The sequence below is a fragment of the Ranitomeya variabilis genome, chromosome 3, assembly GCF_051348905.1.
Source record: "Ranitomeya variabilis isolate aRanVar5 chromosome 3, aRanVar5.hap1, whole genome shotgun sequence".
Lineage (NCBI taxonomy): Eukaryota > Metazoa > Chordata > Amphibia > Anura > Dendrobatidae > Ranitomeya > Ranitomeya variabilis.
In genome coordinates, this window is record NC_135234.1 from 121,210,699 (window position 1) to 121,237,275 (window position 26,577).

Genomic DNA, 26,577 nt, shown 5'->3' on the forward strand with positions numbered 1-26,577 from the left:
AAAAGAAAAAAAAGTGCCTTATCTTTTTGTTTATGCGTGTTATTTCCTGACAGACTATAGGTAGGTGACAAATGAATAATGCATGTGGATAATTCTAAATTACCTCATTTAGCGAGCGCTCTATCTGCTTACTATCCAGCAAGACTGATAGAATGTTTTTAATTGGAAAGAATTATGTCTCACGAAGACACACACACACAACTGGAGTACATTTAGGTTAATTTAGATGAGCAATAAAGTCAACAAAGTAGCAAAAACATTTACATTTCATTTATAATCTGACATTTGCTCAAGCTTTCCACCATCACATTCCTTCCTATAGCAACAAAATATATACCGTAAATGGTTTATAAACCAGAAAAATACAAACCTGTCAGATAGTATAGATATTGCATTTCTGGACCGTCTGGGTAATATACAGTAATAATAAATGTGACTAAATGATGTGAAATTCATCGATGTAAGTTAGATGTGCTTCTATGCCATTAATAGTATTACCAGTTAAAGGGAATCTGTCCCTGGGTTTTTACTATCCCATCTGAGAGCAGCAGGATGTAGGGGCAGAGACCCGGATTCCACTGATGTGTCACTTACTGAGCTGCTTGATACAGTTTTGATAAAGTCACTGTTTTCTCTGCTGAAGATCTAGCAGTTCTCTGAATGCTGTGCTCTATTTAAACCCGCCCACATCACTGATTGGCAGCTTTTGATCTGAGCAGTGAAAAATGCTGCAATCAGAGGTGGGGATGCGCTTAAAGAAAGCTCATGAATATGGAAGACTACATGGCAGCAGATTAACTAGTCCTCCAGTGATAATCTCTTGCTGATAAAACTGTGATTTTATCAAAACTACAGCAAGCAGAGCAGTAAGTGTCATCACCGGAATTAGGGTCTCTGTCTTTACATTATGGAGTTCTCTGATTATGTGGCAAAACCCCGTGACAAATCCCCTTTAAGGAACTTTCCCGATTGCTCAATGGCCACCAGCCTGCAGGATGTTCTGAGGGCTCCTGAAAGCTTCTTGCAGTAACACACTTTTTGCTCAACATTTTTGGCCAGCAGGTATCAGAGGCTAGGGCTTAATCTTTGTCTACTATTGTAGTCAGACTAGTGGGAGAGGCTCCATGTGCAGTCGGCTGTCATATGTTACACACAGAATAGAAGACAGTGGGGACATGACTGAAGTCTTTGGATTCACCAAACAGACTTAGTAACATATTGCTTTATTTTGATTGTAATAAGAAATAAAATCGGGATGATAGGTAGGAATGGCATAATTACATTTATTTTTACCAATGTTAATGTTGCTTTAATATTAGAAATGCAGTTCAGATGGTGATATTACCCACTGTGCCCATGCTGAAAAAAGAACACCGAGAATAAAGACATGCCATAGATATATGTTGAGGGCTGTGATTTTAGGTGCTGTGACCTCCACTAGAATATAAAGGCAGATGCACTCTACGAAGTTTTCAATGCATTTTCCTGATAAATGTGGGTGTAACCGTATATGGGGTATTGACATCCTAAAAGTCTCCTCTACAAGAAACTCTACCGCTATCCCAACTATTCCTAGGTGACAGGAAGAGAGTTGATAAAAATTAAAAGGCAGCACTTTCACCATTTTTCCCTCCTTTTGCTGTCACATAAAAGAGAATAATAATAATAAAAATAATATTTTATTTATATAGCGCTAACATATTCCGCAGCGCTTTGCAGTTTGCACACATTATCATCGCTGTCCCCGATGAGGCTCACAATCTAAATTCCCTATCAGTATGTCTTTGGAATGTGGGAGGAAACCAGAGAACCCGAGGAAACCCACGCAAACACGGGGAGAACATACAAACTCCTTGCAGATGTTGTCCTTGGTGGGATTTGAACCCAGGACTCCAGCGCTGCAAGGCTGCTGTGCTAACCACTGAGCCACCGTGCTGCCCCTGTATCCTTTATTCCAATTTTGGAAGATAATGGGGGCATCTTTTTCACAGCCATCTCCTATATCCCAGGAGCCATTGGAGCTACTGGTATGTATGTGCCCTTCAGTCGTCACTGGAAGGGGGATCTAGAATTTCATGGTGACCATTCAGATGTCCATCATAGCAATAATTCTAATAAAGTGTAAGGATAGAGAATACTCCAATATCATAACCCCTTTTAAAAGTAATGGCAGAATAAAAGCACTATAAAACATCAAATGAAAATATAAAGAAAGATTTTTAAAAAATAACTAATTTAAATAATCATTTTTACCTGTAAATAAAGAATATTCAGTCCCACATTGAGTATAGTGAGAAGGTTTTTTTCCTGTGAGCATTGACAGTCACATCGGAGTAAGAGATAATGCTGTGCTTTTCATAGTAGCGGGATTTCTGCATGAAAGCCCAAGTGAGCACAAAATAAAATGGCAGGTTATCTACAGAACTGTACATGCTCCCACCCTGGGGGAAAATAAACTAAATGAGACCAATGTGCTGATGCACACTTCAACAAATGCTCACAGCTCAGGGTATATGCAAAAAACTGATTACGTTATTCTCAGGATACAGAAGCCAGGTCATCAGAGTCAGTGAAAAAAGAAAAACTGGACTACGGTAATTATTTACACTTTCATCTACAGGACAACATAAACCTGCACTAAAAATAAGGCCCAAGACACACTACAACACTGCACATGCAATGATCTGTGCCAGCTAGAAGCGCTTCCGACCGTAAGAATTAACTAAACCACGCAATGGGGAGATGTGCTAGGCACAAAGCACCAGAACTGTGCGGCAAATTGTGTAAGGAAGCGGCATGTACTGTATGGGGTCAACCAAATCAATTCTGGTTTTCTTAAGATTCTTTTCTCAACCAACTACACTATTGCACATGAGGATTTGTAAAATGATTATTAGTTAGCAAATACATTTTAAATCACTATAATATACAGTATGTTTCAGAGACAAGAGGCCAGAGAAGCTGGAAAATGTCTAACAAGCCCAGCAAGGTACAGCAAATTTGAGACAATTTTTGTGCTTTCTTAATGGCTAACCGCATTGCCCTCACAACAACCCTTTAAAAGGGTTTTCCTGAACTTTTTCAAAAGCTGCCAGAGTCCAGACAAATTATACAATAAAGAAATCAGTGTTACCGCTGCCAATCACTGCCACTTTAGCGGTGCATGCCAAGGCACCACAGGGACCAGAAGTGATGCCAAACTGTCCATCAGTGACCTAACTCCTGAGACCACTGATTGACTGCAAGGTCTTAACGCCAGAAACGATAATGTCCAGTCCATCAGTAATCTGACCTTGCAGCCAATCAGTGGCCTCAGCAGTCAGGTGACAACATAAGTTGTTAAGAGGGAAAAAAAAAAAAAAGACGGTTTGCACCCCGGGTGTAACAGGCCAGAATATACCGCGTCCCAGACTATGCCCGGGGTTAAAGTGGCCTAGGCCAGAGTATACCCTGGGTATATTCTAGCCTAGTCTAAACTATACCCCTCAAAGCCCGAATATTGGTGTGTTTTTCCTGCTGTAGTTGTTCTACAGAATGATTACAAAGGCAGAAAGTAGGGCTTCACTTATAGAATGTGTTGGAGGAGTTGCATTACACTGACAGTAGATGGGCACCTGATGCAGAGATCATGGCCACAGCTAATCTGTTGAATTGCGACACTGTCATCCACACAAAAGTCGGAGACTCCATGGATTGGTTGACATATCCTGCAAGCTTCAATCTGCAGTCAACAACAGAACATGCACTTTATCTTGAAAATAAGAATGATCATTTTAATGTTATTATCAGTGTTTGCCTTTAAACGTTTATATTGTAGCAAGGACTTGCTAGTTTAAGGCCAGGGATAAAAATTTGCATGCAACAATCGCATACAAAGTCGCAGTGTGTCCCTGCCCTAAAGGTCTCAATACACAGGGCAACTAGTATGTGATTTGGGTGGGCGAGTAGGAAAAACACATCACTATTCGGGCTTGTAGGGGTATAGCTTAGCCTAGGCTAGAATATACTCGGGGTATACTCTGGCCTAGACCACTTTAACCCTGGGCATAGTCTGGGACGGGGTATATTCCGACCTGTTACACCGGTATTGAAAAATGGAAAGCCTTTTTATTTACCCTACACCAAAGTACCTACTGTCCTGTCAGAAACCACCAAAGCAGCATCAATGGAATGGCAGGGGTTTAGTGTGAGAACTAACATTTCGGTCACAATTCCTCAAGGAGTTTTGCCAGTTTCCTGGCATAAAACTACTTGAAGTAGCTAAAAATGTGTGTGCATATCAAAAATGATCAATCAAGTTTAAATATTGTGCCTTTTGCCATTTTACCCCTGCTTGGGCCAGCCCGGCCAAAATGGCAAAGCAGGGACAGGACAAGATGCAGAGAAGCCCACACATCAAATTTGTAATTTATGCCACAAAAACGGCATAAAATATGCTAGAACCAAACAACCCCTTTTCAATCCTCATGTTTCCCACTTGTAAAATAATATCCCTGATAATCCCCTCAGATGCCGAAGCTGTTCCAGTGTCAGCACTGGTTCTCCCAGGCATGGAGTCTCATTCTTATGTCACGTAATCGCTGCGGTCCATCAGTGCTGGCTTCTCTCTCCCCACCTTCAGATGAATCAATAACATCAGGAGGAAGTAAGACAGCAGTAGTAGCTCTGATTTCCTTTGGATGTATCTGATTTGTCAGAAGGCAGGGTGAGTGAAGCCAGCGCTGATTGGCCACAGGGATCATGTGACATAACAATGGAACACGATCCTATGGAGAACCGGTGCTGACACCGCTGGAACAGCACTAGCACTGGAGGCGAGTGTAGAGGTTATTATTTTACAAGGGGAAACATGAGGATTGAGAAGGTGGTGTTTGAGTAATGGACAACAAGATTGAAGTGCAAAACACTGGTCTAATGAATCAGTGCATTTGTTTTTTATTTTCTAGTGATCCCATCCTTCAGGCAGCTTCAAAAAGAGAACCCTCTTTAAATGTATACATTACCGGTATAAAATGATGCTACATGACACAGAATAGAGATGTTGAATGTAAAAACGGTGCAGAAATGTATTGGGTGGATTTAATTCATCACCAGTTACAAGAAAGTACACTTGCAGGATAGTTTGGGTAAAAAAAAATGAAAATGGAGTAGCAACGGATAACATTACATTGTTTAAAACATAACTTTTACTGAGTTATTTAAAAAAAAAACTACCATATAACCGTATATGTACAAAGTGCAGTGTCAAAGTGCTAAGTGCATAAAACGTGAAAAAAATATAAAAACAAAGTAAGTAGAGAAACCACAGATACCACCGAATGTATTACTTAGGGTATTATCTCCACATTTGGAATTTACCAGTGTTCGGGATTCTTGCTCAAGTATTCATATATCGTAGAAACCTTTTATGAAATATCCATGTCTCAATATTCTTAGATGTAGACACAATGTACCATCATAGCCTGGATACCATAGACCATTTAAATGTGCGGACAACTTAGTGAAACCACACTTTTTCTCCTGGCATATCGCTTTACTATCATTTGAGACCAGTCCTATATTATATACGGATAACTCTCGTTCGGTCTCATCTGTATTGTTCTTATAATCATTCAGTGGTATATAAACAGTATGCTCATCAATAGATTACTACTGAGATGTCCTATCAGCCACATCTCAAAAACCGCAGCCTTATATTCCTATATATTTCGAATACATCAATGCCCCCAGAAGCAATGGCATGGGTTCAAATAGCGGGCTAAGTGTACTCTGCATAAATCATATATACTCATCTGGGTCTGCAGGATATCTCTCTGGGGAAACCCTTCAGTTCAGGCATACTTGTCACCGGCAATCCTCATTTTCATATTGTTGCACGGTTCCATGTTGGTATAATGTCTCCCGACGCGTTTCCTCACTCTGATTCATCAGGGGATAATTAAATTTTCAAAGTGAGCAGAGCTGGCACGCTCCCCTAGTTACCTGTCTTAAATGCACTGCGGCGCCGTATTTCTGGATGCCAAAAGTCATCATTTCCGGGATGCACGGCGCATGCGCCAATCTGGCTACATCGCCCTGGTTGCTGGAACGCAAGCGATACAGCATGAACCGCTGGCGTCACTTCCAGTATTGGAGCGCCTCACCGCTTGGAGATTCAGAGCGCATGTGCCTTTCTGGCAGCATTGTGCCTGATTCACTTAGAAGTGATCGGTGTATCGTGGACCACACACACCTATTTGCAGTTAGTGAGTGTAATAGGACTATTGGATTGGCTTGGTTCTCTATCCAAGATGTATATATAAAATAAAGGTGGATTCAAGAATTAATACAAACCTGTACATGTCCTAATATGGCCGGAGTGGAAGGTAATCCACTTCCTTCATATTCGAACTACCTATGGCACAGACGCTATTCGTATGCCCTAATGGACGTGAATGTAAGGCGCAGCATAGTTAGTTCATGATGAGCGCACTCATTAACTGCAAATAGGTGTGTGGTCCACGATACACCGATCACTTCTCAGTGAATCAGGCACAATGCTGCCAGAAAGGCGCATGCGCTCTGAATCTCCAAGCGGTGAGGCGCTGCAATACCGGAAGTGACGCCAGCGGTTCATGCTGTATTGCTTGTGTTCCAGCAACCAGGGCGATGTAGCCAGATTGGCGCAGATTGGTGCATCCCGGAAATGATGACTTTTGGCGTCCGGAAATACGGCGCCGTAGTGCATTTAAGACCGGTAACTAGAGGAGCGCGCCAGTTCTGCTCACTTTGAAAATGTCATTATCCCCTGATGAATCAGTGTGAGGAAACGCGTCAGGAGACATTATAGCAACATGGAACCATGCAACAATATGAAAATGAGGATTTCAGGTGACAAGTATGCCTGAACTGAAGGGTTTCCCAGAGAGATATCCTGCGGACCCAGATGAGTATATATGATTTATGCAGAGTACACTTAGCCCGCTATTTGAACCCATGCCATTGCTTCTGGGGGCATTGATGTATTCGAAATATATAGGGGTATAAGGCTGCGGTTTTTGAGATGTGGATGATGGGACATCTCAGTAGTAATCTATTGATGAGCATACTGTTTATATACCACTGAATGATTATAAGAACAATACAGATGAGACCGAACAAGAGTTATCCGTACATAATATAGGACTGGTCTCAAATGATAGTAAAGCGATATACCAGGAGAAAAAGTGTGGTTTCACTAAGTTGTCCGCACATTTAAATGGTCTATGGTATCCAGGCTATGATGGTACATTGTGTCTAAGGCCTTGCTGGTTAGTAAAAAAAAATGAAAAAGAAACAGTCTATTTTGTTTCAGTCACTAAGATAAAAAAGCTGGTCGAAACATCAGTTTAAGGAACTCTCTTCATAAAATGTATTACAGACTGATGGTATTGCTTTTGAGCGTTCCACTGATGTCGTAAACATATATTTGAGTAAATAGCCAACACATCAACTTTTGCCAAAGTGTCAAGTGTTTAAAGCAAACATATGAAATGGTTTTAGTATCATGTATATAATATAATATAAATTACAACATGAAAGCTTTTAGAAATTCTCTAAAATTATAGTACAGAGCTTTCAACCTGTCACATGTAAGTTTAAAAAATTCGGAATACTGTAATTTGACTTGTACAATTTGTGTTGGCCACCTAAAAGTCTGCACTTAGCTGGAAAGAACATGTAATCCAAAATATAGAACATATTACAAAGGCTAAATGTAAAATGTTAGTTCCTGTAGAGCGAGGTAAATGCAGCCACTTAATGGTGTAATGTGATGTAACAAGTTAAGTTCTGTAATAACTAACTTTCCAATGCACTTGGTCAAGAACTCAAGAGAGCTTTACTCAAGAAATCAATTACTATAAACTCTAGACATGTATGGTCAACAATAGGGAACCTTTCCAACTTTACAACATCTACACTTAATTATCTCTGAAGATCAATTAAGTCCTTAACACAAGTCACATGGTCACAAGTCAATGGGACATTATGCTTTTGTGCTTTTGAAATATTGTACAGCTGGATGCATGCTTGAAATAAATTTTAGAGGAATTTTATGGAATTTCTCACAAATTGGCAAATGTTACGGAATGTTCTAACAAAAAAAAAGATTAGGCTATAGCATTGTATCAGACACTATCCCAGCACTAGCATTCTGGTGATCCACGCTCATTTACAAAAGCAGTCCCAATGTGATTTCTATCATTTATGTGACTACTGTAGCCAAATCACTTTATGGCTTGACCGTAGGGCCACTTGGCTAATATAATTTTTTGGTGTGTACTTTTCTTTACATTTTGTGGTAATAGGTATATTCCTGTGTGCTGCATCAGCCAACCTATTAAAAAAATACCACTCTTGAGTCTACTTCCGAATAAGGGGCTGCAGCTTCCCATGTCCAACTCCCAGGATCTTGTATAACAGGCCCCATTGATAACTCCACTATGACCTGCCATGATAGATTTATTTTAGGAGTGTGGTCTATGAGCTATGGTCTGGGTCCGGACAGCTAGTATCACTGTCCGAATTTGTACCGTGGTCTGCTCATAAAGGAACGCTGCTCTATAAAATGTATTCAGAGAAAAGAAAAGCCTTTCACATAGAAAATTTTCCTAGACAGTGCTGTCAGCAATTAATATCCTCTTAAATTGCTTCTGCGGTTTGCATGATACCACATTAATAAAATTGACCAGCCAGAACTGAAGTAAAGCAGAAAGGTTGTCCAGGGAAACCACACAGTTTCTCATACTGTCTTGGTTGTGATGTGACTTTCAACAACCATCAACCATTACGTACCTCCCTCACTCTTAATTTCTAATACAAAACCCAGGAAGATCTTGGGATGTCACAGTCTAACATGTTCAAGTTCACACTGGAGCAGTTCCTATATTCAAGCAAAGTTTCATTTCAAAGACATATTGAGGATGTTATGGCATCAATTATCTTGCAACATTTTTGTGGTTTTGCCCTTTCCGTGACAAATTTATTAATGCATGACAATTTTCAGTTTCCGCACAATAAGAAAGTAAAATTACACCAAAAAAATAGAAAGCCTGGTCAATCTTTTCTACATCCATATCCTTGTCATTAAATCATTATTGTGAACAAAAGAGAGTCTACCAGAAGATTAAGCCAACAATACACCTCTTAGGGTATGTGTCCACGTTCAGGATTGCATCAGGATTTGGTCAGAACTTTACATCAGTATTTGTAGCCAAAACCAGGAGTGGGTGATAAATGCAGAAGTGGTGCATGTGTTTCTATTATACTTTTCCTCTATTTGTTCCACTCCTGGTTTTGGCTACAAATACTGATGTAAAATACTGACCAAATTCTGATGCAATCCTGAACGTGGACACATACCCTTACATCTCCCAGACGAGAGAGTGTTGCTGTGTTCTGTATGGAAAAGCCGCCGACAGACACACGTTTGCCAGCGGTTTACTGTATCTCTGGGAGAAACAAAGAGAGCATCAGTCCGAAATCAGACATGTCAAATCAACATCTCTGACGATTAGTTGCCCGATATCCCCATACATAGAGTGTTAGCTGAACCTATCGATATTGGTGGGGGTCGGCTGACAGTCTAATGTGTATGAGGGCCTCAGACATAGAAAGCTCTGGACTCATCAATCAGTAAACTCAGGAAAAAAACAATATTATCCTGTTACCGGAGTCTATAGATACAGTATGTGGCAGCTAAATCCATAGAAAAAAACCATAAAAACACAAACAAAATTACTCTCCTGCCCAGGAGCTGTGATATGATCAGACCATGCTCCTGTACGGTCAGACAGACATTACACATATATGATTATCTCGGTACAATTAATTGTGAAAATTATTATTCCAAAATCTACTGATTAAAATGTACTTTGTTTATGGTAAAAATGTTTGAGAAACATTACTAAAATGTGTCCCAAGTAAATAAAAAGAGAGAAACAGGAGTATGTTAAGTTTGGAGGACACAACTACAGTACATTTTTTTGCATGCTGGTGTAACTTTTAGATACACCCATCTTCACTCTGAGACCCATTTAGAAATCCACTGTTTGGCCACCAGTGACCTATAAGGCTATGCGCACACGTTGCGGATTTTGCTGCGGATCCGCAGCTGCGGGTCCTCAGCAGTTTTCCATGAGTTTACAGCACCATGTAAACCTATGGAACACAGAAACCGCTGTGCCCATGCTGTGGAAAAAAAAGCGCGGAAACGCAGCGGTTTACATTCCGCAGCATGTCAATTCTTTGTGCGGATTCTACAGCGGTTTACACCTGCTCCATTATAGAAAACCGCAGGTGTAAAACTGCAGGTGGAATCCGTGGTAAATCTGCAGGTAAAACGCAGTGCCTTTTACCTGCGGATTTCTCAAATCCGCTGTGGAAAAATCCGCAGACCTCAAAAATATTATGTCACCCACATCAACAATGTGTCACCGTACTTGTCTACTAAACAGATGTTTCAATTCACTGCAATCAAACAACCAAAAGCTACTGCACATCTTATCTGATTTGAAGGCATTTTAACTACTGGTTTATCTCTTAGGCCAGTCTCACATGCCCAGATATTTCCGGTACCGGAAGAAACGGTCCCGGAGCTATCCGTGTCCGTGTGTGCACGTAGGCCATCCGTGTGTCATCCGTGTGCTATCCATGTGTCCGTGTTTATCATCCGTGTGCTGTCCATGTGTCCGTGTTTATCAGCCGTGTGCTGTCCGTGTTTATCGTCCGTGTTTGCTGTCCGTGTGCTGAAACAATTTGTTTCAATTTTAACCCTATGACTTTAAAAAAAGCACACGGACAGCATCCCTGTGCGGTACGTGTTTACACGCAACCATTGACTTTAATGGGTCCGTGTGATCCGTGCGCTCCCACGAACACTGACATGTCTCCGTGTTTTGCACACGGACACACGGTCCGTGAAAACACACTGACATCTGCAGAGACACATTGATTTTAATGTGTCTACGTGTGTCAGTGTCTCCGGTACATGAGGAAACTGTCACCACACGTACCGGAGCCACTGACGTGTGAAACCGGCCTTGTGGTTTCCCTCTAGGAATTATTTGCACGAATGGTCCAACTAGGTCCCAAGAGCAATTTTCTTTGTTAATGGATGAGAGCTGTTTTGCATACTTATTTTGCAGTTAGCATTGCCTATAAAATTTTATGCAAAGCTTTAGACTGCAAGATAATCATGAAAGAGTGTTAATCTTGATCATCTTGCAGCATAAACAGGCTGCTTATCACATGATGAACAAGCAAAGTGCTCTTTCATTGGGTGAATTCAACTTTGCGCTGCACAAAAGATCATCGCTGTCAGCATTATCCTGTGAAAACAAGATTACAGATCATTCATTGAAAATAGTTTACTGCAGTCCACCTGCGTAACCAGGCTATTTGGGTTTACTGATCGGCAGTTATTTAATGTGCCGGTCGATTCATGCACATAAAACTTTTACAGAGAGAAGGTCTTCTCAAATGTAAACAAGATCAAAACAAATTTTTTTTCCAGAATAGTTTCCTTTTACTATTGAGACTTTTACTTAGATACCTGTTCTCTCAACCTTAACGACTATCTTCTATTCGCCATCAAACAAGATACATTTCTTTATACAGTATATACCAATGAGCAAGTGCATTTGGGGCACTATATTAAAAAACACATTATTAAAATTACTTCATACTGTTTCGGACCTACTGCGTTACTGGTGATTGAAGTTTATTACTGTGTTGTTTCAGTCAAAACAGCCCATGAACAAGTCATTTTGCTTCCTCTCGAAAATTACAGGTATTTTTTTGTGCCAACCTCTGACCATTATTCCATAAATGACGCCGCTGACAGTGAATACCCCGTTATTATGTTTGACCGGAATGGAGTAGATAATTAAAGTTGACTGAGATTTCCTGTGTTCCTATATTCCTGCTATGGTAAATACAGTGAGCCAGCTAGAAAGTACACAGCCAAGTGAATAAAGCTTCAGCAGTCTTTTGTCTAATCTGTTCATGCAACAGCGGAGACAGAGATTTAGCTGACATTCATCCTACGTTCCCGGGAATTATTTTTTGGGAAGACTGATGTGAAATATCCTTTGCCAAGGCTATATCCATACACAGTATTGGACTGGGGTGTCAAAGGCCCATCAGTAACATTGACTTTAAGGGTGCACTGTTCAGCTACATGCAATATTACCTGACCCTTGTCCACAGACTTATCTCAGCTTATATACAATATTAGACTTAAAATGTTTGTTAAAAGAATTTTGCAATGCTGTTTTTGTCTGTACATGGTAAATTGGTGTATTGTGCCAACCACTGCTCACGTAGGGGTTGTTGGGAATCCCACTGCTGCTCAGGGGCCCACCAGGGAATTTACCAGCCACCCGGTGGGCCAGTCAGAGCCTGTCCATATAGATCATCTGGACCAATGAATAGATCAACTTATCATACAAATTACACAGAAATTTAGATTACATATATATTTACATATGTATTTCCATGACCCTATACCTAAATCAGTCATTTTTACTTGCATTTAAATCAGAGCTTGTAGGCAGATTCATACTACCCCCACAATGGGCAGCACATAGTAGCCACATGTGCTCTATATAAACTGAACCATAACTATTATGAAGTACTGCGGTCGGTAGCTAACTGAATGCGTAGTTCTAATAAGTGCCAGGCTCATAGACCTTTCTCCAAGCAGATCCCGTCTGACTTCTCGTTGCCCAGTTAAGTTGGATTGATGGAGCGCTATCACTAAACAAATAAGTAGAGACCTGTCAGTAAAGGTAAGGATGGCGGGGAGTAACTGGAAGTGGACTTGTGCCCCCAGGCAAGTTAATTATATGAAACTAGGTTGTTGTGTTAAGGCCCCGTCTCACTTAGCGATTTACCAACGATCACGACCAGCGATATGACCTGGCCGTGATCGTTGGTAAGTCGCTGTGTGGTCGCTGGGGAGCTGTCACACAGACCGCTCTCCCCAGCGACCAACGATCAGGGGAACGAGTTCGGCATCGTTGAAACTGTCTTCAACGATGCCGAAGTCCCCCTGCAGCACCCGGGTAACCAGGGTAAACATCGGGTTACTAAGCGCAGGGCCGCGCTTAGTAACCCGATGTTTACCCTGGTTACCAAAAAAAACAAACAGTACATACTCGCCTTTCGGTGTCCAGGTCCCTTGCCGTCTGCTTCCTGCTCTGACTGACTGAGCCGCCGTACACTGAGAGCAGAGGCAGCGGTGACGTCACCGCTGTGCTCTCACTTCTCACTGTACGGCCGGCAGTCAGTGAGAGCAGGAAGCAGACGGCAAGGGACCTGACGGACATCAGAAGGCGAGTATGTATTGTTTGTTTTTTTTTACATTTACGCTGGTAACCAGGGTAAACATCGGGTTACTAAGCGCGGCCCTGCGCTTAGTAACCCGATGTTTACCCTGGTTACCAGTGAAGACATCGCTGGATCGGTGTCACACACACCGATTCAGCAATGTCAGCGGGGCCTCAACGACCAAAAAAAGGTCCAGGCCATTCCGACACGACCAGCGATCTCGCAGCAGGGGCCTGATCGCTGGTACGTGTCACACATAGCGAGATCGCTATGGAGGTCGCTGTTGCGTCACAAAACTTGTGACTCAGCAGCGATCTCGCTAGCGATCTCGCTATGTGAGACGGGGCCTTTAGACATGACAAAACTAGATGAGATAAGGTCAGGGCACCCATTGGTAATTTATACTGACCTTGGTGAGTATAGCATAAACCCAATGACAAGTTCTCTTACAATGCCCCAACATACATATATATATATATATATATATATATATATATATATATATATATATATATATATATATATATATAAAAAAAAAACAATTAGTAATATTGTTTAATATTAATTTAAAATGAGAAAAAAGGCAAGAATAAAATAGGTCACTATGATATGGTTAATAAGGGTTTTCTCTGGCACCTGTCAGTTCTGCATTGGGTGGTGAGAAGCACTGATGACATTGCATGGATAGGTGCCTGTCAGGTGATTAGCAGCAGAAAATACTGCATAGAAAGATTATAATGGGCTTGGTGCTTGTCAAAACCATTATAAATCAATGGCAATATGCAAAAAATGGCCAAAAACCAGTATATTAGAAGTGAAAGGTTCGCCGAAAAACTAATATATGCACATACTAAAAAACGCAATTATGTTATACACTGGTATAAGACTTTCACAAATTCATAGTCAATATCTCTCATTTGAAGCTGGCAAGCACCACTAACATAAAGGGCTCATCAGAGTACATTTAGCCATGAATTGTTCTCCCTGTAATAAGAGATGCTGGAAAGAAGGGAAGACCTAAAATTAACATATAGCGCGGCGCCCTCATTTAGTTTTTAAAATTAACATTCATAAAATGAGAACATCCATAAATCTGGTAACATTTAACTCTTATTATCTTCATGGCTATGTATGCATACATGGGTACTACCTGATGTTACAAAGTTAGGAAACAATATTGTGGCACCCCAGGAGTTCAGGTACCACAGTAGTGCTGCCTTCCTTTCGGGGAGGGTAGTGCTATGTCTGGAGACAAGTGAGATTCCCTTTGGTAGGTTTTGACACACACAACACCTTCCAAATCCAGGAGGGGGAGCTCAAAACCCTGTTTTAGGGCAGCTTCCCTGGATAAAGATCCTGGTTTGGAGGAGGAGTTAGTTCCGTGAGTACAGACAGTCTGTGTGCGAGGACAGACAGGGACGGAGCACAGTGGAAATACAGGACTCTAGGAGGGGACTAGGAAGGCCTCCAGGAAGTCAGAGCGCAGTAGCTGGGTATCGGGAACCCGAGGCTTTTATGGACTATAAGACACAGAGCAGAACCGTAGGGCAGAGAATTACAGGGACTTTGCCCATATCTACCTGTGGAACAGCAGTACCTTGGAGCCAGGAGTCACTGTGAAAGGACCCCAATAGGCACAGCTCAAGCTGCCTGCCATACGGGTACCTGTCCCTGGATAGGAGAGCAAATAAGGACTTTGTTTAGGACACTTAGTGGCAGCAAGGACCTCAGAGACAGTGAGCGCAGAGTGGAAGACTCCTACCTCACCTGCTAAGGGGATTACACTTGTCTCAGGACTACTTATTCACCTGTTGCCAGTGCCCTGGACTGTGGCCTGTCACCCACAAGTAAACCAGGTAAAGACTTAAAACCCGTCTCCTCCATTTATTCACCGGCTACACCATCTACGCCACACACCATTGGACCCCTGGGGACCCCGCTTGACCTGTGGGAAGTGTAACATCTGGGCTGCTGCAACATCCCCCAGGGGACCCCTCTAATGCAGTGTCGGTCCCCCAATTGACCGAACCCCACAGGTGGCGTCACGACAAACTTTGAACATTTAACCCCCTTTAACGTTGATGCCCAGGGCCACGGACCAGGTCGCAGCCACCGTGACATCCCCCTTTGCGACCGGACCCGTACCGAGTACCCCACTGCCCTGTGGGCACATCAATATCACTGCTGGACCACTGCCTTCCTTCAGACATAAGTGCTAATGATTGTGCTAGAGAAACAATATTTAGAGAGCTGCAATATAAGGATTAAATAGAACAACCAAAAAGAATTGCAGCTTGGAGTTCCCTTACTTCCCTTTCAGAAGGTCTACCTAATGTGATAAGTGCTGGCGGTCACAAACTCAAAAGCGTAAGATTCTCCTCTATTTGACAGCAGAGTGATTCCTGAAATTTTGCAGTCCAGTCTACAGTATAACAATCACTGTGCCTGTAAGGATGTGGGCTGTCTTAAGGTACCTTCACACTAAACAACGCTGCAGCGATATCGACAACGATGCCGATCGCTGCAGCGTCGCTGTTTGGTCGCTGGAGAGCTGTCACACAGACAGCTCTCCAGCGACCAACGATGCCGAGGTCCCCGGGTAACCAGGGTAAACATCGGGTTACTAAGCGCAGGGCCGCGCTTAGTAACCCGATGTTTACCCTGGTTACCATTGTAAATGTAAAAAAACAAACAGTACATACTCACCTTCTGCTGTCTGTCACACGTCCCTCGCCGTCTGCTTCCCGCACTGACTGAGTGCTGGCCGTAAAGTAAAAGCAGAGCACAGCGGTGATGTCACCGCTGTGCCTTATACGGCCAGCACTCACAGTCAGTGCGGGAAGCAGACTGCGAGGGACGTGTGACAGACAGCAGAAGGTGAGTATGTACTGTTTGTTTTTTTTACATTTACAATGGTAACCAGGGTAAACATCGGGTTACTAAGCGCGGCCCTGCGCTTAGTAACCCGATTTTTACCCTGGTTACCACAGTAAAACATCGCTGGCATCGTTGCTTTGGCTGTCAAACACGACGATACACGACGATCTAACGACCAAATAAAGTTCTGAACTTTCAGCAACGACCAGCAATATCACAGCAGGATCCTGATCGCTGCTGCGTGTCAAACTCAACGATATCGCTATCCAGGACGCTGCAACGTCACGGATCGCTATCGTTATCGTTGTAAAGTCACCTAGTGTGAACGTACCTTTACCCTGTTTCTGCCCCGGAAGACAACAGACGCGCTGTGTGAATACCGTCGTGCGGTTTTATATGTGAAGTAACATGTGTCTAACGTGACGTGATACAATGTATTATGGTTGGTGTAGAGGATATAAGGTGTTAATGCATAATGTGAATATAGCATAAGGGTAAGCTTAAGACAGTATATAGAACAGGTTAGAAAGTAGATAGGAAGTGGTTAAGGTTAGGGTTAGCCCCACTGGTGTGCACTAGTGCTCATATGAAAGGGGGGCACTTCATTGTTAGAGCAAGTTCAGGGTCAGCTAGTGAAGTGTGGAGTGGGTTCAAGTACAGGTGTAGTGGTGGGTTGTTAGGGGCAGCATGTGATAAACATTCAGGGTACTGGGAAGCCAAATGGAGATGCCTGATGGACGTTTTTCAACAGAATCTGGAGCCTAGGGCTCAGGTCAGGTACCATGGAGCGGGCCTGGTCTTCAGACGTCACAAGGTCGGTGGATATCAAGTTACATGAGAGGCAGGTGGCCGATTCCGGGTGCACTGCAAGAGTGGACAACAAGAGTCCGGGGCTGATGGAGTCAGCAGGCTTGGGGCTGATAGGTAGCCCTGAATGAACATGTGACAGAACAGAAAAGGAGTTGTGCCAAGGAGGAAGGAATTCTACATTTCTGTGCCCTATCCCATCTGTACCCACCTGCTGAACCTGGACTGCTAAGTTAAAGTTTGACTGTTGAAGAAACCATGGTGTCCCATGCATGGTGTGAAATGGCTCCTGAGGATGGAAAGTTGGGAGCAGTGGAGGCCTGTGGCCTACAAGTGATTGTGATGCACCCCACACCCTACAGCAAACTAGGAGTGCAACACCCCTTGTCTGTTAAGGTGCCAGAGCGCAACCGGACAGCAGATTGGTCGCGATTATCGCTCTACAGCACTTTACATGCCCACATCAGTACTAGTTACATTAAATGGATGTTCTGAAAATGAATCAAGCGAAGCCTTGGGGGGGAGAAGATACATTACAAGTTCCTAACTGCAATATGTGGACACATGAGCAAAATAAAACTTTGCACCATGCTGTTGAATTAAACTAGCTTGAATTTGGAAGCTTACTAAAAATAATCCTCAACTTTGGATACAGGAATAAGATGGAGAGATAGATATTAGATAGATAGATAGATAGATAGATAGATAGATAGATAGATAGATAGATAGATAGATAGGGCACTAGGAATCCTGTTTATCCATGAGACTAGAGGAGATTTCTAGGACTTTTACATTGATGGTCTTTCCTTTTGATTGGTCACCAATATCTGATCAGTGAGGCTGTTCCCAGTGCTGGCAGCAGTGGGAAGTGATCAGTTGTGGAGCTGCACAGCACAGCTCTGTCAACTGTATAGGGGCTGCAGCCAGGCACTACAAATGTGACCCCCCATTTGATTTAAATAGGGGGCAGATGTGTAGTACCCAGCCACTATACAGCTGTGCACTTCTGGCTGCTGCAGACACCAGAAAATACTGATTGGTAAAGGTGCTACACCCGCCACCTTTGCCAGTCAGATATCCTGGACAACTCCTTTAAGTTTTGACAGTACACATCAGTTAGGGATATGAAAAAAAAGTCAATTGAGATATAAGGCTTGAATTTTCTACATATCCTCAAAAGAATTTGTTGAATTCTCCAACTCATCATAAAATGTCCTATAGTCACGCTTATCCCATTAGTCCTACCATTGTCAGAAGTTCTGAAGACCTTGTTTCTGAAACCAGGCTCTTTTTACTCATCCTTGAGAAACATTGCAGCATAAAAGAACACGTCAGTCTATAAATGAGAAAAGTAGTAGGAAGACATTGCTCTCTAATATGTATAGGTAAATGTCCTTAAAAAATGAATAAAAATAAACTGCTACTCTGACAAAAGATTGTAGGACATCTCCAAAGCAGAGTGACCAATAATATAGAATATATGCAAATGATTTAGAATCTCAGAACCAGACATGGTGGAGCCAACCTGCCCTTGGGTGTTAACTGCCTGCAAGCTTGTATAAAAGTCACTGGCTAATATGTAAAGCCATGCTTGTAATCTCATATATACAAATTAAGGGTGCGTTTATAATTAATTATCACCCGGACTAAACAGGCTTCCAATCACCCAAAAAGCGAGGAAAGCATTCACTGGAGAGTGAAATGATTTTTAAGTATATAGAAAATGAGCTGCTAAGAACAATGATAATAAGCACCCAGAACAATCAAAATAACAATCGTTCTGTGCATACGAAAGCATAGTTGGCCTGTTTAAGCAGGCCAGTAAACAACCGCCAATCAATGTACATGCAGCCATTTGTCAGTCGCTTAAACGGCCGCTGTCAGGGAGTGTAAACCTACCTCTACGCTTGATATTACACTTGCGTTACGGCACAGTTATTCATTCATACACTTATGTTATCCTTTGCTGATGATGACCGTGTCTAGCTGCACATATAAAGACACTGTAGTGCAGCAATTACGGTAAATTAATCCTTTTAGCATCAGTGATTCAGATCAAGCTGAACTTATCATGATAAGGACATTTCTATCAGATGAATGTGGAGAACAGTTTTTGCTTGCAGGACATGCTCCGCTATCCATAAGATGATATTTGAGATGCAGAATACATACCACTGTCTGATGGTTGACTTGAATCACTTCATCACCGGCATGGATCTTCTTGCATCTATCAGCCGGGGACTGTTAAATAACCAGAATGCTTTAAGTGAGGACTTAATTAAGGTTACTCTAGATGATATATTTTCAATGGCAAACGGTAAGATTTCTTAAAGCAAACCAGGCACCTACATCATGCTAGTTTTATTGCGTCACTGTATAGCGATTCCACACTGACATGGATTGTGTGTGATTTTCTCATTGTACTGAATGACTGTACATAGACATCAAACCTTTTATACATCATACACAAATACTCTTTTTGAATCTGATTCAGCATATCACATTATCATATTAAAGGGTTTGGCCAATATATTTTTAAAAATGGCCAAAAAAGCAGAGGTAGGTGATGAAATAACAAAATAATCTATAATTGTAAATCCACCTCTGGCCTTTGTGAACAATTCTGCAGGGCCAACCATTCTCCCGTGACCACTGCAGCTGATCACTTGCCTCAGCGGACACATACTGCATACAGTTGTGCTGAAAAGTTTACAGAATTTTTGCTTTCTTGGCCTTTTTTCAGAGAAATAACAATCACACATTATCAGCACATACTGGAGGCAAATTTGCAATCATCAGCTCGGAAGCTGCGCATGGGACATACAAGGATGTTTCAACATGAAAATGATCCAAAACACAAGGCCAAGTCGTCCTGTCATTGGCAGAACAAACTGAAGTTTCTGGAGTGGCCATCTCAGTCTCCTGACCTCAATATCATTGAGCCACTCTGGGGAAATCTCAAACACGCAGTTCATGCTAGACAGTCCAGGAATTAACAGGAACTGGAGGCTTTTTGCCAAAGAGAGTGGGCAGCTTTACCATCTGAGAAAATAAAGAACCTCATCCACAACTACCACAATAGACTTCAAGCTATCATTTATGTTAGAGGGGGCAATACACGGGATTAAGAAATATGGTATGCAAACTTTTGATCAGGGTCATTTAGATGTTTTGGGTTGTCATTATGATTTAAAAAGAGAAAACACAGTAGATTGACAATAAATGGCTTCACCCAACCACTAACCATGAGTGGAGAAAAAGTTTTGGTGTTCTCATTCATATTCTCTGAAAAAAGGCCAAGAAAGCAAAAATTCTGCCAAGGTATACAGTGCCTACAAGTAGTATTCAACCCCCTGCAGATTTAGCAGGTTTACACATTTGGAATTAACTTGGCATTGTGACATTTGGACTGTAGATCAGCCTGGAAGTGTGAAATACACTGCAGCAAAAAAGAATGTTATTTCTTTGTTTATTTTTTTTTTTAAATTGGGAACAGTTTTTTCAGAGGATCATTGATTATTCAACCCCTCAACCCCCCAGAATTCTGTTTGGTTCCCCTAAAGTATTAAGAAGTAGGTCAGGCACAAAGAACAATGAGCTTCACATGTTTGGATTAATTATCTCTTTTTCCAGCCTTTTCTGACTATTTAAGACTCTCCCCAAACTTGTGAACAGCACTCAAACATGGTCAACATGGGAAAGACAAAGGAGCATTCCAAGGCCATCAGAGACAAGATCGTGGAGGGTCACAAGGCTGGCAAGGGGTACAAAACTCTTTCCAAGGAGTTGGGCCTACCTGTCTCCACTGTTGGGAGCATCATCCGGAAGTGGAAGGCTTATGGAACTACTGTTAGCCTTCCACGGTGGGCAGCCTTTGAAAGTTTCCTCCCGTGCCGAGGCCAGGCTTGTCCGAAGAGTCAAGGCTAACCCAAGGACAACAAGGAAGGAGCTCCGGGAAGATCTCATGGCAGTGGGGACATTGGTTTCAGTCAATACCATAAGTAACGTACTCCACCGCAATGGTCTCCGTTCCAGACGAGCCCGTAAGGTACCTTTACTTTCAAAGCGTCATGTCAAGGCTCGTGTACAGTTTGCTCATGATCACTTGGAGGACTCTGAGACTGACTGGTTCAAGGTTCTCTGGTCTGATGAGACCAAGATCGAGATCTTTGGTGCCAACCACACACGTGACGTTTGGAGACTGGATGGCACTGCATATGACCCCAAGAATACCATCCCTACAGTCAAGCATGGTGGTGGCAGCATCATGCTGTGGGGCTGTTTCTCAGCCAAGGGGCCTGGCCATCTGGTCCGCATCCATGGGAAGATGGATAGCACGGCCTACCTGGAGATTTTGGCCAAGAACCTCCGCTCCTCCATCAAGGATCTTAAGATGGGTCGTCATTTCATCTTCCAACAAGACAACGACCCAAAGCACACAGCCAAGAAAACCAAGGCCTGGTTCAAGAGGCAAAAAATCAAGGTGTTGCAGTGGCCTAGTCAGTCTCCTGACCTTAACCCAATTGAAAACTTGTGGAAGGAGCTCAAGATTAAAGTCCACATGAGACACCCAAAGAACCTAGATAACTTGGAGAAGATCTGCATGGAGGAGTGGGCCAAGATAACTCCAGAGACCTGTGCCGGCCTGATCAGGTCTTATAAAAGACGATTATTAGCTGTAATTGCAAACAAAGGTTATTCCACAAAATATTAAACCTAGGGGTTGAATAATAATTGACCCACACTTTTATGTTTAAAATTTATAAAAATTTAACTGAGCAACAAAACTTTTTGGTTTGTAAGATTTATGCATCTGTTAATAAATCCTGCTCTTGTTTGAAGTTTGAAGGCTCTAACTTATTTGCATCTTATTAAACCTGCTAAATCTGCAGGGGGTTGAATACTACTTGTAGGCACTGAATAAACTTTTGAGCACAACTGTATACTGACTGTGCTGCCACAGTCCAATTGAACAATTATGCCAATGACCGTAGAGGTCACATGATCGGAGTCAATATGTCATCACTGAAGGACAGTTCTAAAAGACCAATGGGACCATTTATTTATTTTACTTGCTTATATAGCGCCATCACTGTCTACATTCTGGGTCACAATCTAAATGTGTCTACCAGTATGTCTTTGGAGACCATGTGAGGAGAGATGTTGGTGCATCGGTGGAGCTACTCGGTGACTATTACTTATTTTGTTATTTTCTAAGCATTCCTGTTTGGTGATATTTAAAGAAAAAACCTCAAGACAACCTCCTATATAATCTCTAAATCATACAATCTAAAATATTACAGGCATATGTAATAGGCAGAAGTGGGAGGTTTACCCTAAATACTCTTATTAGCACATTATGAAACATACTTACATTTTCTGTTGTTCCAGTGATCACATGGAGACCATCATATGTGGATTTAATGTACATTCCCTGGAATTAAACATATATTGATATAAAGAAACAGTCTACTGTATGATCATGCCCAACACAGCAAGGTCAAATCAATATTGGTCCTTTAGAAAGATTAAAGAAAATATGAGTGAATAAGTGAAAATTCCCATTGCAGGCATCTTGCCTAACATCCTGTAACAAAGCCGTATAAGTCAGTCTCATATTCCAATACTGATTACGTCAACGTCTTTTATGCAGCATCTATAGATCTATAATAAGGAAACTGCTAATACTATTGAAGTGAAAATTTGCTCATCTCTGCTTTTAAGTAACGTAAAAAAAACAAACCAACAAGAAACAGTGGGTACATAGGCCCCCTGTTTAACAATTGAGAGCCAGTGACCAAGCATGCATTTTATCTAGAAGATAGATATTTATTTTATTCTCTCACAGAATGTTCAGGTGACTGAAAATGGTCTCTTCAGAGAGAAAGATGGTTAGAACTATGCTATAGGTCAAAGCCAATCTTACAGCTTATAGATATGGTCTTCATCTTGTATACCTCATTGGTTATAATCATTTTAAAATTAAAAATTCTTACTCCAAATCATGGAGTTGTCTTTCAATTGTCTGTGTACATGATACAATCAGTGTGTTTGGCAGACAGATTTTTAATCACGTTAGATGATTTTTTTGGCTGACGAGATAGGTTATAGTCAGATCAAATGGCCATTTACACATGAGAATTTTGGTTTAATTGGATAGAAACTGGTCAGATATCTGTACATGTAAATGCATCCTTTAGACCTCCGCACATTAGACTAATGTCAGCCAAACCATTCAATATTGACGGGTTTGACTGACGTTCTAATATGTATTGGGGTTCCAGGAAACTGATGGTGGGTAGAAAGGCTAATTGCATTGAGATAAGCAGCTAGCCAAAGTGTCAACCGACACCTTTCTCGTAGGAGCACTTGGACAAACGTATGTGTATGGAAGCCAGTTGAGATGGCATTGTTCAGTTGACACAGCCATCTAATATGTGTGGCCAGCTTTAGCCCAAAGTCACATTCCTAACCAGTTACATTAGGACAAGCTCATTACTCAGACACTTAATTCTAGAAAGGTCTAAGCTTAACGGATTTCTACCCAGAGACATCAAGGGCCAGTAATGGGACAGAAAAGTTAGGATTAGACAAAGAGTAGTAAAGTACAGATGAAACTGCAGGATGCAAAGTCTGCTATTGTCTTGTATACAAGTTTGGTTTTGCCATAATCCCACTGACCCAAATAATTATTTTGCTAGGTCAATTTACCATACAATGAATGACTTTTAAATGAAACAAAAAAATAGCTTTTTTCCCTCACTATTTTACACCACCTAGGATTTATTCTTGCTTTTCAGTACATTATATGGTAATATTAACTACGCAACTCCAAAACTACAACTTGTCCCACAAGTTACGGCTCTTGAAAGAATGGCAAACATTTTATAAAGAGCATGTATTAAAATAAAATCATAAAGCTGCAAGGTACATTTTTGCTGAGAAAATTCTATAATTTTACTAACGCAATCATTTTTATCAACACTATTTTGTTCTATCATCTTTGCTTTATATTTTTTCTGGCGAACAGAGGACAAAAAGCTTGAATAGTTTTGGACATGTACTGGAAAATTGTTCATAAACATAGTGAGACGTTTCATCCAGGCTACACTCCGGCCAAGGAATGGACCCTGTGCATTTCTATTAAAGCAAAGTTTATAACTAACTTTTCAAATGGCAAATGTCATCATAAGTCATAAGGTAGTAGGATTTTTCGGGGATAGTTTGGATTGGTCAAAGATTTGATGCTAGTACAAGCAGCCTTATATGGTTTTAAAATAGCCTACAAAGTTCAAAGTTCTAGTGTTTTTATGTGCTTTTGGCATCAAATGTTTAAAAGAGCTGCCCCATCGCAGATAACCCCTTAATATGAACGCAAGCCATCAATAACTCCGGCAAACAGCTAATTTTGCTAGGCATCGATGCTGTGAATGCTACATGAGAATTGTAGTATTATACATGACTATTCAAATGAATAGCTGCCCATTAAGCATATCTCCACTATAGCTGATAGAGGGGATAACATCAAATGATCTTTTAGGCCATATGGAAAGTGATTGCTAAAATGAGAGGCTTCATAAGACTATCAAATATATTTAATCCCTACTGTTAAGAATTAGAAAGTATAAATTTTTCAGCTGTGAATTCATGCTTAAAAAAAAAATAGAAAAAAAGAAAAAAGTTTCCAAATGTTTTCTTTACAAAAGTTTAAAAGGTTCTGTACAGAGTTGAGCAAAATGATTTGCAAGACCCTGGTCCCAGTGGCCACTTAGGCTGTGGCTGCAGCATGAAAGAACTACGAAACCTCTTACTACCTGCAACATCCAGTTTCTCTTTTCATTAGTAGACTGCCGTGGTGAGGTTGCGGTGAGTTGCATCTATGACATCTTAGCCTACCAATCAGAAGAGGCACAGGGGATGATGCGGCTAGAAGGATTTTCACAGTGCTCCACCTGATCGGGAGTGAAGTGCAGCGGTATCTACACTGTGCAGTGATGAGGCAGTGACCCAGCAAAGTTCAAAGCAAAACGTGTTTTAATGTGACACTCACAGAAATACACAGCACGCGATATCCTCCGGATCGCAGCCGGGAACCATATCCTCCAGATGTTACGGAACTGCAGCACAGAACTAAGATAGAAGGGGGAAAGCTGACCCTGCACTAAGACTAGGCTGATACCCTACGATGGAGTTGGTGACCCATTCCTTGTGAATAGACCCACCGACGATCCTATGTTAAACTCAGCGAAGACCTATAGATAAGGGGGAGGAGGTCCCTAAAAGATCTAAGGACTGGGTATAAAATACAGGTCACCTCCTAATAGGAAACACAGAGAAGGCTGCAGAAACCAACTGAACACAGAAACAAAAGATAGCAGAACCAGAGATCCCAGAACTGCACAATATCAAACACAGAAAGCTGTCAAAACACCTAGCCAGAACTCTAGCGGATTAACACTGTTGTCCACCAAAGAATGGGAGGCAGGTGCTGGGTAATAAAGGGTGATACAATCACCTGACCTAAGACAACCCAGCACCAGGGGAAAAAGACCAGCAGCTGGAAAACCACAACAAGATAGCGGATGGTCAAAACAAAACAGATTCTAACAACTGATTGCAAACGATAAACACTCCAGTCCACCTCAGAGAATAGTTGCTGTGGGTGACTGTACCACCATGTATGCTGAGGGTGCCAGGCCTTTCAGTTCCGCTTGCCTGTGTTGACTCACACAGGTGGAGCTCTGCAGAGGCTTCTGCTCTGCACACTTGCAAAACCAAACTGACACACCAAACCCTCTGCTTCAGTGTTTGTTTTTTTTTGTTTTTTTCTTTTTTGTTTTTTTTTTTTACAGGGAACTTATGGCCGTAGGCCACATAGAAAACACAGTCGGGAAGGAAACTGACTGCCCCACTACCATCCTGTAGTCAGTTTAAAAAATATAAGCCCACAACAGGTTTTCTTAAATCTGCCTTAGACAAATAGCTTGCCCAAGACCAACACTCACATTCATTCTGCATTGCAATCACAGCTATGCCTGTGACTGCAATGCACTCACACGGCCTCAATACGCCTATGTGCACACCCTGGGGGGGGGGGGAAACATAGCGACCCCTGCATTCAACACAGGCTACTGACACAGTTGCTAGGACTACCAATGTGACCACTGAACCAGGGGCCAACAAATCTTTTAGGTCAATTCTAATTCAGTATATTCACATATGCATGGTCAAACAATTTCCTGCAAATTGTAAATATATGACTTGAGAAAGGCTTCATTGACTAGAGCTGAAACATAAGCCCCGATTTATCACGCCGGTCTTGATGAGGGGTTGTATTGGGGTCAGACGTTCTTGATTCATTAAGAGGAGCAAGACTCTTAATAAATCAGGAGCATCTGACAAGTGGTGTGGTGTCAACGGGAGCAATATTTCTTAAGTAAGCTACAACACTGCTTGCCTTGAGTAAGACCTATTTTGGAGCTCAGTAAGATGGTCATGATAATGGGGGAAAAAAAAGCTACGTTTTGCACAACTCTACATTGT

General features: G+C 41.8%; 1 protein-coding gene across 11 annotated transcripts in view; it reads right to left on the reverse strand.

Moving 5' to 3' along the window:
• The window catches only part of CNKSR2 (connector enhancer of kinase suppressor of Ras 2), a 547,735-nt gene that overhangs the window by 348,738 nt on the left and 172,420 nt on the right, over positions 1–26,577 (reverse strand). For 7 of the 11 annotated variants that reach the window (XM_077294613.1, XM_077294618.1, XM_077294612.1 and 4 more), the window contains exons 8-9: positions 22,409–22,468; positions 19,207–19,275 (exon numbers count right to left, since the gene is read on the reverse strand). The exons of the other annotated variants lie outside the window; for them this stretch is intronic. In XM_077294613.1, the coding sequence (XP_077150728.1) occupies positions 19,207–19,275; positions 22,409–22,468 (129 nt within the window). The remainder of the gene's footprint in view (positions 1–19,206; positions 19,276–22,408; positions 22,469–26,577) is intronic. 11 annotated transcript variants of the gene reach the window in all.